Raw genomic sequence first — 15,310 nt, 5'->3', positions numbered from 1 at the left:
CATATGTTTGGGACTTTCCATACTCAAAACAGTTGTAATGTTCAATAAAAACAAGAATAAAACAATCAAAGGTGTTTTTGAAGAGCAGGTGCTGTGAGGTTTTGTTGAGTGGGTTTTTTTTGCCCCAAGCTTTAAAAAATATTTCTATGTTCTTCATGAATTGCTAATATTCATGACCCAGTAAGAGAAGTTAAATTGTTATATGCAGCATCTTATGACAACTGGCCCCAACTAAGCTATAAACTAAGGAATTCTAGATGTATTTTTCACCAGTCAGATTTTTGGGTAGATATATCTAACTTGATTGGAGTATGTGTATTTATTGTTATCCTGTAATTTTCTGATATTCTGCTTTTCCATGTGCTCTTCTCTTTTGTTCTGTGTTCCAGCAAGCAGAGATGAGCTCCAATCAAGAAAAGTAAAACTGGACTATGATGAAGTTGGCACATGTCAGAAAGATGCCATAAATATTTGGGATAAGAAGTTACTAAACTGCAGAGCCAAAATCCGATGTGACATGGAAGATATTCATTCCACTTTAAAAGAAGGTATTTATGTAGGAGGGCTTTTAGCTCTGAAGTCTCAAGATTGTATTTTTTCTTCCCTTCTGACACCAACAGAAATCAGCAATATACTTTTTCCAGTAGCAAAAAGTTGCCTTCTTTTCGCAAAGGTGCTGCCTTCTCCTGCAGAACAGAAAATAGGTTCTGCTGTGTCTGCAGGTTGCAATGTCAGCAATGCAGAAACGTGTATAGTCATACTCCTGAAAGCAGCATCTTGTTTCCATATGTCATTACATTCAAGATTGAACTTGGAGCCTCTGCAGCCAAAGCTATGACCTTTTGGTTTCTGCTCAGTGGATCCAATTCTGAGTGTCAGATGTTCTGATTTTACGTGCTTACTGAGACAGCTGCACCATAATGTCTGTGGACTGTGCCCAAAACCTAGAGGAATCAGAGCCAAGTTTTGGAGAATCTGGAATATGGTCACTTTGTATTTAATTTCCTGGAGTAAAAGGCTGGGAATTTTGTCCTGAAGTTGATATTCCTGTGGACTAGCCATAGGCCAAGAGGGTATCCAGAGGGTCTTGTTAGTATAATGCAGCTGTAGGGCCTGATTGCACTGCTCTGCCCTCTTCCACAGAATCTCATATCTGTGTTACAGATGCTGGAAAATAATTCAGTGTAATCTGGCTGTGGTACAGAAGGGAAGTTTAAATTGCTACTAAAGTAAATTGTTGTAGATATAAAACAGTTCCTGTTAGTGACCTGCAGAAGTCTGCCAACAAATTATTTACCTTGATACCCTGTTTTCTGCTGTTGGATTGCAGTTCAGAAACAAGGATATGGTTTTTAAGTGGTCTTCTTGTTAAATAATTGTTTAGCTAGAAGGTGTTAGCAGAGTTGACATTTTGACTTTCAAAGGTTGGTTTACAGAGTCAGATACCAAAGGGGGATGTATCTCCCCACATCTATGGACTGACATGGGCAGTCCTTTGCAAACGGGAAGAGGAGTTGGACTTCCCTGAATTTTACACCTGTGAATTTAATTCAGCTTTTCTAAACAGGTCATTCTACATTCTGAGTGCAGTTGTGCATCTTTTGCTGCTGGAGACTAACAGCTCAGAAGTGTCAAAGTAAGGGATGTCTGTACCTCAGTTGCTCAGGATACTGCTCAGTCTAATTGCCCTTAAGTTTGTAGTTCATGTTTTGTTTGTGGGACTGAGCCGTGGCTACTGAGTGAACACACTGCAGAGTGGAGTTCACTTTGTAAGGGATCCTCCAGAGTGGTTCAGCCAAAATTATGACAAAGCAAATTCTTTTGTAGCACTAAAAGCAAATTCTTTTGTTGAAGCGCTAAAAGCATCTCTCTGCTTAGGCCTCTTGTTTTTTGACTGACCTGCAGGTGTACCAAAAAGTCGTCGGGGAGAAATTTGGCAATTTTTGGCTGTGCAACACCGAGTCAGGCACAGGCTGCCAAACAAGCAGCAGCCTCCTGACATCTCTTACAAAGAACTTCTGAAACAGCTGACTGCTCAACAGCATGCCATCCTCGTAGATCTAGGTAAGTCTGTCTGTTCTTTCCCACTGGTTCTGTGGGTCTTTGAGTGAAAAACACAGTGGTCATAATAGAAGCTGCTGCTGAAGATAGATGCTGCTCTATGAGCTCTATTTTCTATGTCATCAGGATACATTCTGTGTAAGCCCCTTAGAGTCCTGTAAGCAGATGATTTCTTAGGCTATGCCATTCATATTTATGCCCTTCTGCATCTGTCTGAAAAGAGAAATCAGGCAGCTGCTTCTGCAAGTTCTGTGCAGATGAGAATATTAAGTGGGTTCAAAAGGTACAGTCCAAAATCAGTGGTAAGATACAGATTGATCTGATTGAAGGCAAACTGCATATGAAAGCAAAGAGAAGCTGTCAGAGGGAGGAGAAGTGCAGTTTGTCAGATGGATTGGGGTTTTTCTTCAGAAGAATTGAATATCCACTGTTCTTCTCTTTTTTACGTCAGGACGGACATTCCCTACACATCCTTACTTTTCCACACATCTGGGAGCAGGACAGCTGTCACTGTTTAATCTCTTGAAAGCGTATTCTTTGCTGGACAAAGAAGTTGGTTATTGTCAAGGTATAAGTTTTGTAGCTGGAGTGCTGCTTCTACATATGAGTGAAGAGCAGGCCTTTGAAATGCTGAAATTCCTCATGTATGACCTTGGCTTCCGTAAACAGTACAGACCAGACATGATGTCCCTACAGGTAAGTCAGTCCTTCTGGAGCAAACCAGAGTTTTAAATTACTTTTGAACCGTTATAGGGCTTGCTTAGGTTCTCCAGGGCCTTATGAAGCTTCTTATACTTTTTTGGAAGTTTTGAGGTACACGTATATTTTACTGCCAAGGCCCTCTCTGTGTTTCAATTTGCAAACAGAAAAGTTTAAAATTTGCAGAGGTTTTCCTGTCACACAGCCCTGTCATCTCTCCAGAAATTCCGCTTTCTGCTATTTTGCCTTTCTTTTTCTCTTCCTCATTGCTCTCTCTTCCTTATGCCAGAAAAAAACTGATATGCTTTGTCATGTGCGGACGGAGTTTAAAAATTAATTAGATTTTGTTTTTCTTCAGTCAATGAGCACTTGCATGTAAATTTCTCTCTTGTAAGGCCAAGTCAAGTCAATAGTGACACACAGTGGCCAGTCAGTGTATTCTGCAGGCGTTTGTACTTGAGGCTGCTCTGCCTTGACTCCTCATTTCAGCTCTTTTTCTCTCGTTGCCTTCTACTCCATCACCCTCAACAGAGAGTGAAAACAAATGAATCTTTAATAATTTAATTATCTTGTTCAATGAAGCGATATTATTTAACAGCTAGCTATAGATGCTGAAGACAATTTAGGAGGGAGACATAAAATTTTTCAGATCTGTTTAAATTTCAGTGTTTAAAGTTTGAGAAATCTTTCATCTTGACATGCAACCATCCCCTGATTTGAATATTTATAATATGCTATAAACCCTTTATATTATAAAGGACTCATCATCATTCATGAGTTAAAGCTTTTATAATCCACAGTGGAGGAAGAGAAAACAAAGCAGCAGATAGAAGAGTCTCCTTTTTTTTTTTCCCATGCTGCTGCATAGCAAACACTTATAGTTAAGTAAAACTAAAGGGAGAGTTTAGTCCCACTTTTCATGGCCAATCACTTCAGGTGCTTTATTTGGCAAATGTCCAGAGCAATGGAATAGATGGTAGTTAAAGAAAACTGTATGTGCTTACTCTAGAGACAATAGAGGATTGTGGATGTAAGTATGCTCTAACAAGTTTGTTGTTGATGAATTAAGAGTGAACAGCCATAAAAAGCATTGTTTTACCTCCTCTTGTTCCATTTCACCTCACAAATTTGTTTTAAACCAGTGAGGGTAAAAGTGTGATAAATGAATGTTTATGAGGTTTTTTTTCCCCCAGTAGATGCTCTCTGAGCTAATGTGTGTTATACTGCAGTTGTAGACTTCCAACAGCTGATCATTTGAGAGCTTTAACATACCAGGATTTGACATTTTAGTTCAAATGAGTGTGACTGTTTCATCGGCAGAACCTCTTAGTAAGAGCACTCTTAAATTTGAGAAAGTTTACCACTTGTAGTACTGTTTGCCTTTTAAATTAAATGACCTGTCTTTCCCCACAGTTTGCTTCTGTTCTTCTGTTACAGTTTTGTCTGCTCAGGACAAACTAGGCAAGAAGACTTAGAGGATCTTACTATATTTGGGTTGTTTTCTAATAGGAATAGAGTACTGCAAATTCTTTTGGACTTACACAAAACACAAGTAAAACACAAGCAAGCTTATAGGCAGAATTGGCTTCAGTCCTGTAGAAGAAAAATGTTGGATGATTCTTCAGGATAATGAAAACTTATTAGACTTAGATGTTTTAGTTGTTGTCTGGAAAAACTAGTAATCTAGATCCTTAGTCCATCATGAACTATCCCAATTGTTTTACTGCTCTGTGATGCAATTCTGACTTCACACATGTGTTTTGTATTGACACTGTCCAAACTGGGCTTAATTGGTATCTTTTCAATTAAAGCAAGAACTCAAATGCATACACAAATTTAGCTGATTTGCCTAAACAAAAGTGATCTCTGCTTGTGCACAGTGCTGATGAACAGGTAGCTTCAAGTGCACTCACCTTCGGTAGGGAACAAGCATGAACTCTGAAATAGGGAAATAGCTGAATCTAAAGTAATTTTCTTATTGAGGAGCAGATTCACCTTAAGCATAAAGCACTACTGACAATAAAATTGGACCTGACAACTAATCAATATATGTCTGCTTCTCATTTTCTGCTTTCTGAGAGAAGTGTTGCAAGGAAATAACTTACCACAGAGTGATATTTTTAGCCATGAAGAGCACCTTTTAACCATTTTCCCTTGCAACCTTTTATGGGTTGGACAGCAACACTTTTTTGCATCATTATCTTAAATTCCACAGGACCCACTGGGAGATGTGCTGGGAAATATATGTGGTACACCTCTGTGTAAAATGTATTCTGAGGGCACAGAAACTGTCTAAAGTTGTGATGACTGTAGCATTGGAGTTTTAAATGTAGTAAAAATAAGGCCAAAATTCAAAGAATGAAAGCTGAAATGTGTAAATTTAGTCACAACTCATGGAGAGTTTGGACATCTTGGAAGAGGTAAAACTACTTTCATTGCTGCAAGACTGAAAGTTCTGGTTTGTTGACAAAGTTGAGAAATGTATTCCCTTCTTACCTTAAGCCTGTGAATCTGAAATATACTTCATTAATAATCAGGTTCAAACTGTTCTTTGTTATTGACTGCCCTGTTGGTTTTAATTCATTAGTGGCAGGTTGTTTATACATGAGTAAATACCACTTGAGGCCCCGGGAGGCAATTAAGCTTCATTTTACTGTGCCATCTGTACTGGAGTTAATTTCCCTTGAATGAAATAAGAATAATTTGGAAAACTGAGTAAAGCTGAACTTTTGTTTCTTTACTTTCTCCCCCCTCCAATCCCCTCATGCACTGTAGATTCAGATGTATCAGCTCTCAAGGCTTCTACATGATTATCACAGAGACCTGTATAATCATCTTGAAGAGAATGAAATCAGTCCCAGTCTTTATGCTGCACCGTGGTTTCTTACACTGTTCGCATCTCAATTTTCATTAGGATTTGTAGCCAGAGTGTTTGGTAAGAAAGTTTATCCTATTCAAATAATAAACAGAACAATATCCATTGTGTTTTGAAACACTCCAGGGGTAGTTTTCTACATGCTGGGGACATTTGGGGTGACTGTTGTGGGTGGCAAATAGCAACACTTTTCATGGTGGGATGTCAGCTCCTTCTTAAAAGAAAGATCCAAAAGGTATTTATTGAAACATCAGACTTGAGCAAATAATTATATCTTCTCTTAGTACCTAAGAGACTTCTGAAGTGTAAACAGCAGAAAGTTTATTGTTACAAATGTATTTTATGCAAATGTATTCAGTTTATATCAATAGAAAAGTTCATCTTGTGAACTGAAAAAAGAAAATGCATTTCTGAATTCTGATTCTAAAGTGCTTTCTAAAAAAATTCAAGCAAATTTGAACTTAATGGCTGGCTTCAGTATTAACTTATATATTGAACAGTTTCTAATTTATAATATGTCTCTGATTTTATTTAGATAGTTTTTTTCATTAAAAACTCCTCTTCAGGTAACATCCAGTACAGAAGCCTAAATATTGATTATTCCTGGTAGTGTTTACAGTATCAGGATGTCAAGTAATTATTTTTGTGTTCTTTTCTTACCCATAAGAACTTCCAGCTTTGTCAAATCTCTAGTGATGCACCTTTTTTTTTAATTTAAATTTACTTATTAATGCAAAACTCACTGTATTTGTATATGCACCAAGAATCTAAATGCACGTGTAAGGTACTTCCTCATAAATCAGATACTTTTTTCCCCCTTTGATCTTTCTGTTTTCAGGGGGCACCTTTTGTCCTTTTTCAGGAAATTCAACCTGACTTTGTCTCATGTTTTAATACTGGAGTGTGTTAGGTTCTCAATTTGTGTGGCGTGTTGGCTTGGGGGAAGGAAGAGTGTTTGTGTTAGTTGGGTTTGATTTTAAGTTTTTAAATTTTTTTTACCCAGTGCTTTCTCAATTGCAGGAGGTTTTTTTCCATTTACAACAAACACTTTTTGGCTGCTGTCTGGGTGAAGAAATGATTGGTGTATCTCTTTCTCAGTGGTGTACCAGTCATGTGAATATCTGTTTCCTGGTGGGATTTCTGAATTCTGGGACACTTGAGCATTTCATGTTTCTGTCTTTTTTGTTGCTTGTTTTTTTTTCTTTCCTAAATGAATTTTTTATGGATGGGGAAGATGGGAAGGAGGTTCAGTGATCACTTCTCTGTAAATAAGCTGAGCAAGGCATGTTCCCGCTTTAAAATTGAGAAGTTACTGTGTTGTTTTATTTCTTAATGCTTTGCATTCCTGGATTTTCAGTATTTTATGGGCCAGGAACAAATGGCTATTGTCTGCCTTTCACAAATTATATACTTACATTTATGCTGTTTGGATGTCCATCGTAAACTTGAGAAGGGAAAATTTCAGGAGCTGCATTTGAGGGAGATGGCTGCCTCATCAGTGTTCTTGTGCTGCTGTGTGATCCTGGAATAGGCCAGGGATGACCTCTTGAGTATCAGGATCAGGAACTGAATTTCTTCAGTTGTGTAGCCCTGAACAAACACCCTGTGGTGTGACAGAGCCGACAGCTCAGGAAGTTTATTTGAAATGCCCATGTGCTGCCTTCATCTCAGTAGCTTCTAGTCCACCACTGATTCTGAGGCAGAATCTCTGTTTACTGTCCTCAAGATTCCCATTTCTGTACAGTCTGTATCGACTGACCTGCAGAGCCCAGACTTTGCTCTCTTATCCATGTAATTATACCTCAAAGTAAGGGTTTGGAGCTTAGATTGTAGCCAGAAAGAGCGCCACTATGAATTTTGGAAATAATATAACTGGTTATGGAATCTAAATAACTTTTTTTTAAGGACTGTCTTCTGCCTGTAGAAAACAGTTGTGTTGGGATTTACCCCCCAGCTGCTTTTCAGTCACAGGAGCACTTCAAACCAGTTAGCAGTTGGTTAACAGTCTCCGACAGACAGTGATGAAATGCTTATTGCAGATAAGTGCTACAGACGTAATAAGTATGCAGTATTTTCCTTAATGCTCTCTCATGTCTGTAAGATGAAAGAAAATTCATGCTTTATCCTCGTGTTGAAATAAGACAGATTGCACTTCTGAGCTGAATACATCTGCTCTGTGATTGATTACAAAGAACATCCCAGTAAATATATGTATTAATCCAATGACTCTAGCTCCCATTTTCAAGATACTTTAATTATTTTCTCTTTCAGACATAATTTTTCTTCAAGGAACAGAAGTCATATTTAAAGTAGCACTGAGCCTACTTAGCAGTCAAGAGACATCTATAATGGGATGTGAGAGTTTTGAGAACATTGTTGATTTTCTTAAAACCACTATTCCAGATATGACTAAACCTCAAATGGAAAAAATTATTACTCAGGTAAGGATATTTTTCACTTTACGTTTTCCCCCTGTATTTAGTTTACTTTAAAAGGATCATGCCTACACTATAGGCAAAAGTCTTCTCAGAAGAAGATATGTGAAGCTTCTTGAGAAATGCTGTCAGGGGCTGGAATCTTCATATCTGTAACTTAATTTCCTCCGCATTGAAGCTGCAAATTGAGAATGAGCCGGTCTAGTACCTTAATTGTGAAACTGCGAGCAGCGCTCCCCCTGCAGGTGGTAGTTCAGAGGTAACAGAAGAGCTCTAGAAAACCCTGTCCGTGTGCAGGAGTGGAGTAAGCACTTGTACATTCCTGTGGCTTGTTCAGGTTTGACTCTTTCAGGTGCTGTTAGATAAGAATATATTTTTAGACAATGTGAATCTTCATTTCCTCATTGCATGGACTGTCATTGCCATGCTAAACTTGTGTCAGGCACTTTGGTGTCTTTCACAACTCATTGATTCTGGGAATGGTAGAGATGGTAGTTTAACACTTTTAATACTCTTAGACATTAAATCTGTTCTGTGTTCTGTATGGGCTGCAGAGCAGCCCTGCTGTGTGGGCAGGGTAGAAATGGCTTTGTGCAAAGGCAGGTCTGATAGAGTAAGAATGGGTTATGTTGCCTGCAGAGCTGAGTGTGGTTACATGCAGGGCAGCTCAGCTCAGCTCAGCTCTGCTGGCCGGGGATGTGCTCTCATGCTGAGCAGCCTTCCACATCTGCATGCATGTGTAGACTGCCTGCATCCTGTGCTGCTACCTAGCCTGGCTGCAGGGGCAGTTGTTTGGCTCAGTCTTGTAGTTCCCAGGACCATCACCTTATAATGGGTAATGAAAGAAAAATGTAGACAATTTGCAGATCTGTAATGCACAGATGATTGATCAGGTAGCTATGTAGAGGAAAATGGTACTTAGTGAGCTTGAACACTACATTTATATACAATAGAACAGTGAAAGTAATACAGAACTTGTTTTGTCAGGGAATCTGTGTGTGTCTTGTGTTGGTGGAATGTTCGTGATCTCTAGGATAAGGAACAGAAAATTGATGTCACTGTGGATATCCTTGCAATCCTAGTCTAAAATCTTTGGTGATTTTCCAAAGCTGAGAGGCTGTGACTAGATTTGTAAACAGATCAGGGTCGTGTGTCCCATCAGTGTTAGAAGCTCTGTTCTGTGGTCTTCACAATGCTTTGTCCCTAATGTATCCCAATAAGAAAGTAGTGTGCATCATGCAGGGATAGAGCACATGGAAATTGTAACCATGAAGAATGTTTTTACAGAAGTCTGTAAATGACTTCTTGGATGCAAGGCGTCCAGTTTTGAAGGCAGAGATCTGATGAATCTCAGATTTAAAAATTTTGTCTTGAACTTCTTAATATTCCTGAGCAACAGTCAATGAAACTTTGTCATATTATAAAATTCTTTGATTGAATAAGACTTTTCTGCTGATACATCTCGTAGTAAGAGATGGTATTTGGTAATTGTGAAAGGCATGATCCAATTTATTTTGAAGTCTATGATTTATTATGGCTACAACTCTGTTATAATGCTCTTACTGTAGACATCCCCTTAAAATACTTTCTTGAAGGGAACAGGAAAAGCATTAGCAAGAAGAGTTGACTCTTACTCAAACATTCACATGGAATAAGTAATTTCTGTTGTAATCAAAAATGGTCTTTTCTCTCATGGCAGGTCTTTGAGATGGATATTTCAAAACAGCTCCATGCCTATGAAGTAGAATACCACGTTCTTCAGGATGAACTGCAGGAAAACGTGAGTCCCTGTGACGAAGGTGAACCTCTGGAGAAGCTGGAGAGGGCAAACAATCATCTGAAGAGGCAAAATATGGAGTTGTTGGAGAAGCTACAGGTAAACCACTTAGGCTACAAACTCATGGTGAAGTCATTTCTGTGATTCAGCCAATAGAGGAAAAAGTATTGTTTTAAGTGTATGTGAGAAGTCTTCTTACTGCAAGACCTTGTGTAGCTGAGCAGTTTTCTTAATTAAAGTGATTCACTTCTGCTAGGCATACTTCTAACTCCTTTGTCATTCCTTCAACTTCTTCTTGATTTAGTTTTACTTTTTCTCAAAATCTCTCTACCCTTGTCTGCCATAAAATCTGTTGGCAAAATTTGTTTATCTTACTGAAAAGTGAGTTCTCTGTCCCTTCTTCTCTCTGCTTCCCTGTTGGAAAGGTTTAAGAAATAATCCATAGTGCAGCAGACTTGTTTGGTCCAGGCCTTTGTAGGCAGTGTAGTTTTGTTTCCTTCTGCTGATACTCATAGTCCTATTTTTGGAAGGTGGTCTCTCCTAGTGGACTTGATTACATCTGAAAACCCACCAGACTTTGCCTGTTGAAGTTGTGCTTTAAAAAAGCCCTTCCTCCTTCACTATTTACCCTTTGTCTCATAGCTTGGCCAAGACTTGTTTAAGTTGCAATATGTTGTATTGTCTTGCATTTTCTTGAAAGATAAAGTCTTGTTTTTTTCATCATCGGGCTATTTCTTGTTATTTTTGTTAATTTGAATAAGCATTGCAAAGAGCTCAGAAAGCACTTCCAGCTTCTGAAATGGAAAATGGAAGGAAAAAAGGGAAGATCAAGTCCTCACTATTTTTGTTTTTACGGGCTAAGGGTGCTCTTTTGATACTGAAAATAGGAATCACTTGAACTTTTTACTATTACTGATTTTCTTTCTTATTTTTCTTTATTTATTTACTGCAGCTGTGGGTTTTACCTCTGTTCTGAAAATGGACCAAAGGCATAGAATAATTGTGTGGCTGATTTGAAAGTCTCTATCAAAGCCTTTCTGCTCTTTCAGAGTGCCTTACAATAATGCATCTTTCTCAGTGCTTAACCCCCTCTTCACCTTTTTGTTTGCATAACTTCTTCATTCCTCTGCTTATATCCTTTCCTAGGAGCAATCAGAATTCTTCCAGTACCCACAGATGGAACTGCTCCTGCTGTGGTCCAGGGTTTCTTTGACTAGTCAGAGGAAGCTGTAGGTTTTTAATTGGAGAATAGGGAACACAGTCTGCTTCTAGACTTAATGTTGAGTTTCTCCTTCCCTCCAACCTCTTCATCCTTCTAACTTACTTTATCACAGAAGGTTCCCCTTGTTCCATCACTGTCAGACAGGTCATGTCTTCCAGTGCTGCTTCAGCTGCTGATTTCCTTTTTCTTCCTCTGGCTTCAGTTCCTTGTGACTCTCAGCTGTCCCTTGCTTGCTGCAATCTGTGTGTCTCCTTCCCTCTGTAAAGCTTTGAGAAATTCTTCAGATTGATCTGGTCACTATGAGGAGATTTTGTGTATGATACACAGTATGCATTCCTTGTATTGCCTGCCCACACAGATGTCTTTTAGAAGTAGCTATGTAAAAACAAAATAATTTTAATATTATGATACTATATAATAATAGTAAAAGAAAATTATTCATAATTTATCAATTTATGATAATGCTTTTGTTTACAGGTTGCTCACGCTAAAATTCAGAGTCTGGAAGCCAGTCTGGAGACTGTTTTGACACGAGAGAACAAAATGAAGACTGTAATTCAGTCCCTGGAACAGGAGAAGATAACATATCAAAAGACTCTTGAGCAGATAGTGAAGTATTTGCCAGCGGAAGTGTTGTCTGACTGTGAACTGCTCCTGAAGGAAGTAAACTACAACCCAAATAATAAAATATGGAGTAAGCCATAAACCAGGGTTTTCTAGGCAGCATTTCTTCAAAAACTAAAAGGGAATGAAAAAATGAGTATGCTGCTTTCAATAGCTACTTAGCAATAGGCAATGGTATTACCCAAAAATAGTGCTGGGACACTCATAGCTACAGATGGGCCTTCAAGTGTCAGAATGCAAATTCAGGCTATTAATTTTTTTATGATTATGTAAATAAATCACAAGGGGGAAATAAAGGATTCTCATATGTAATTATGATGAGTAGATGTATATTTAGAGTTGACCTAAAGGAAAGGAGAAATTTGAGTACACAAAGATAACGGTGATCTGCAAATTCACTTTGGATGTGCTTGTCTTGTAGTGAAATGAGGATAGTGTTTCTTTATATATATGTATATTGAATATGTTGAATAATACTTGAAGAAAAAAGAAAAGGAGAATGTAATTTTCCCTCCAAAGAGCAGCATGTTTCACATCTTCTGTGGAAAACCTGTGTGAACTCATGCGTGCCTCTCTTTTAATTCTACTGACATTGTGAGCACAGACCAATAAGCAGAAAAAGTATCATGACATAGTTTGCACAGAAAGAGCTGTAGTGCCATCGGCTGCTGGGCTGCGCCAGTCAGCAGCGTAATTCCACGTGCATGTTGGGACTGGAAACAAGCAAGCATCGCGTCATAGCTCCGCCTCCATAACCCAGAGCTAAGGAATAGGTGTCTGCAAAGCAAGAGCTAGCAGTGACTGCCACTTCCTTCCTGGCCTCTTTGCTTCCACCTGTCCTGGGGTTGATGGTGATGAGGAGAGAAAGGAAGCACAACAGTGGGATGGGATTTATCCTGATGTTAATTTTCCACTGGAGACTTGCCTGTTTTAAGAGATAGGTGTGTCAGGGGCTCTCATTTAACCAAAGAAATGCTGCAAGAAGCCTTGTCTAATTCTATTGGGATGCAGAAAGCCGTTTTAAATTTTGTTTGAGAAGAAAGTTGAGGTAGGTTGCAGGAAGTCAAGTGTGAGTGCACAAGAGAGGACCAAGCAAGTCTCAGATATTATGTACCTTTCAGTTTTCACATATACAGTGGCTATACATTTCAAAGAGGATCCTGAAGTACAGGCACAGTTTTAATAACACTTTCCAGGCTATTCCTGTTTTAATACTACTTTGTGGTCCTTTTTTTTTAAAATGAAAGTCATTAATTAGTGTGTTCTGTACAAAAGGTGGGATAAACTCTGATCATTTCAAGGGAGAAATTATGTTTATAGAGGTATAAAAAGTTGCATATAGATTTGAAAATGTTTTTGAGTGGAATTTTTGAGAAAGCTTAGACAAATGTGTAATAGACAAGTATTTCGGAGTGCATGTCTGAACCCTTAATTGCATTTTACAGTGGCTCGTGTTATCCCTTTCCGTTTATACTGCATTTCAGGAAACACTTATTCTTTTTAGTAAGAAAAACAATTAAGCAAAGTGCCAAATACAGCAGTGTCTTTTCACATCAGATTGTGCAATTTAGAAAGCAAGGACTGAATATCACTGCTTTCTAAGTATTGTGCTATATGTTACCATAAAAGTGAGGAACAGCAACACTTGCTGCACACCGCTGTGGAACTCAGGGGCTTCGGCTCTCCTGGGTTTTTTGTTGTTGTTTTTTTTTTACTTCCATGATGTTTTATTTGATTAAAGATACTGATTTACTTAACAGTCTCTCTTTTTACATTTGGGGTGAAAGGTCTTAACACTGTGTATAAAGTTATGTGGAATCTGTCTAGATATTTCAAGAATGTTGTATTGTACTAGATGGGGAAATGCCAAGTGAAAAAAGCAGTTCTTTGCAGTTTTGTTCAGAGTGAGTTTTAGCTGATGTGTACATAAAAATCTAATCCCAGGAACTGCAGCAGCGTCTGTTACAAAGAACCAAGATTATTCAGATACATCTTTTTTTTAAAGATGCACTGAATGAGCTTTATCCTCTGTTTCACTTTAAAATTTTTTCATGTAATGCCTGGAGAAATTCCAATAAATGTCATTGCTGCATTTCCCATAGCCTCTGGCTAGTTTTATTTTTCTACACTTCAAGTACCAATCTCATTCTCAATAGTATCATTCACATGAAATATGAAAAGGATCTGGCTTTAGTTTCTAGTTGTGGGGAAGAAAACCTGCAGAATTTGTAGAAGTACAAGAGTACAAGGGCAGATATTCTTCTTGGGGAGAATAATCTTATATCATTCTTAATTGAAGATGAAAGTTTCAAAGGTATTTTTGTTCTGTAGCAGTTCAGTTAGTATATATGCATGTTGAGAATAGTAATTTGATGAACTTTGTGTATCTAGCTTTGAAGGGGGAGAAGAGTGAAACAACACATGGGAATAAACTACAGAAGTAAAACCACAGTGGGGTAAGTGCCTCATGGCATCAGGACACTTCTGATAATGTTTGTATGCTGAACTCAAGAGTGCCTCCTAACTGGGCATCTCTAGGCCATGTAGCTTAAAGTCTGCACTTCAGCAGGTATCCTCCAGACCATCTTCTGATGAGTAACTAGCAAGATGATCTAGAAGACTGAACTGGATGTGTGTTTGATATAGACAGCTTTACAATTGTTTTGTGCAGCTGTGAGGAGGGAGGTCTTGAAGGTGCAGTGGGCCAGAGGCAGACCTGCAAAGATAATTGCTTGGGAGAAGGGGCATTTCCCAGGATCAGAAAAATTGTTCTTCTATTTCTAGATCTTGTTTTTCTGATGGGAAAAAAGTTTTCATAACAAAGCTATTGTTCTCTCTGAGCTAAGCACAACAGAGCTGTTAGTTTTTGCTCTCAACTTCTGGAGAACTAACTCTTGAGGGAAAAGTATCTGCTATTTTCAGAAACAGGTGACTTAGACTGCTTTCTGCTGGTAGAGGGCTTTTTTTGCAGTCTGGGAACACATATGTAAACTGCCTGGTAAGTGTAAGAGTACCACTTGACAGGAATAGAGCTGAAATAAGTCAGTCTGGTAAGCAGGGCTAATGTAGGAGACTCTGGTTTTCACTTCTTTTATGGATGGAAAACCTGGCCAGAAAGTTGTTTGTTGGGGCTTTTTTTCTTCTCCTACAAAGTAGAGTATTTATTTCTCTCCTTAAAACAGGAATGTTTATTTAAGGTGCTTGAATGTTGCATTTGTTCGCTTTCATTAAAAAAAAAAAAACTGATTTTACAGAAAATCGGCCTTACTTGAAATCACAAATCTAGTTAATCTGAAGTGATTTGATTATGCCCTCTTCAAGACGATGCTTCTTAGCTCAGTATCGCTACAAGAAAGCTGAACAATTTGTAACATACAAAAGAATTCCAGCAGTTTATCCAAGAATTTGATATTACTACTGTGATCCAGGGGGTCTGCATCTGGACACCTTATCTAAACCTGAAACCACATAGGTATTAGTGTGAATAGCCTTTTCTGGGCTGAGGTGAATAACCCTAGGCAGTGTTAACAGTGATTATCCAGTCAGTCTTTGTAGTCACAGATGGGTGTTGACAGGCATGTGCAAGCTGTAACATGTCAAGATTTATACCATCCTTT

The 15,310-nt window shown here is 38.4% G+C and overlaps 1 protein-coding gene across 6 annotated transcripts in view; it reads left to right on the top strand.

Moving 5' to 3' along the window:
• Positions 1 to 13,789, top strand: part of TBC1D4 (TBC1 domain family member 4) — a 99,169-nt gene extending 85,380 nt beyond the window's left edge. For all 6 annotated transcript variants that reach the window (XM_038128869.1, XM_038129042.1, XM_038128961.1 and 3 more), the window contains 7 exons: positions 390 to 548; positions 1,906 to 2,064; positions 2,513 to 2,757; positions 5,536 to 5,695; positions 7,907 to 8,076; positions 9,770 to 9,946; positions 11,547 to 13,789. In XM_038128869.1, the coding sequence (XP_037984797.1) occupies positions 390 to 548; positions 1,906 to 2,064; positions 2,513 to 2,757; positions 5,536 to 5,695; positions 7,907 to 8,076; positions 9,770 to 9,946; positions 11,547 to 11,774 (1,298 nt within the window). In that variant the 3' untranslated portion in view covers positions 11,775 to 13,789. The remainder of the gene's footprint in view (positions 1 to 389; positions 549 to 1,905; positions 2,065 to 2,512; positions 2,758 to 5,535; positions 5,696 to 7,906; positions 8,077 to 9,769; positions 9,947 to 11,546) is intronic.
• The last annotated feature ends 1,521 nt before the right edge of the window (positions 13,790 to 15,310 follow it).

Source organism: Motacilla alba, chromosome 1 (genome assembly GCF_015832195.1).
Source record: "Motacilla alba alba isolate MOTALB_02 chromosome 1, Motacilla_alba_V1.0_pri, whole genome shotgun sequence".
NCBI classification, from domain to species: domain Eukaryota; kingdom Metazoa; phylum Chordata; class Aves; order Passeriformes; family Motacillidae; genus Motacilla; species Motacilla alba.
Note: the sequence above shows the minus strand (reverse complement) of the source record. Positions and strands in the feature narration are given on the sequence as shown.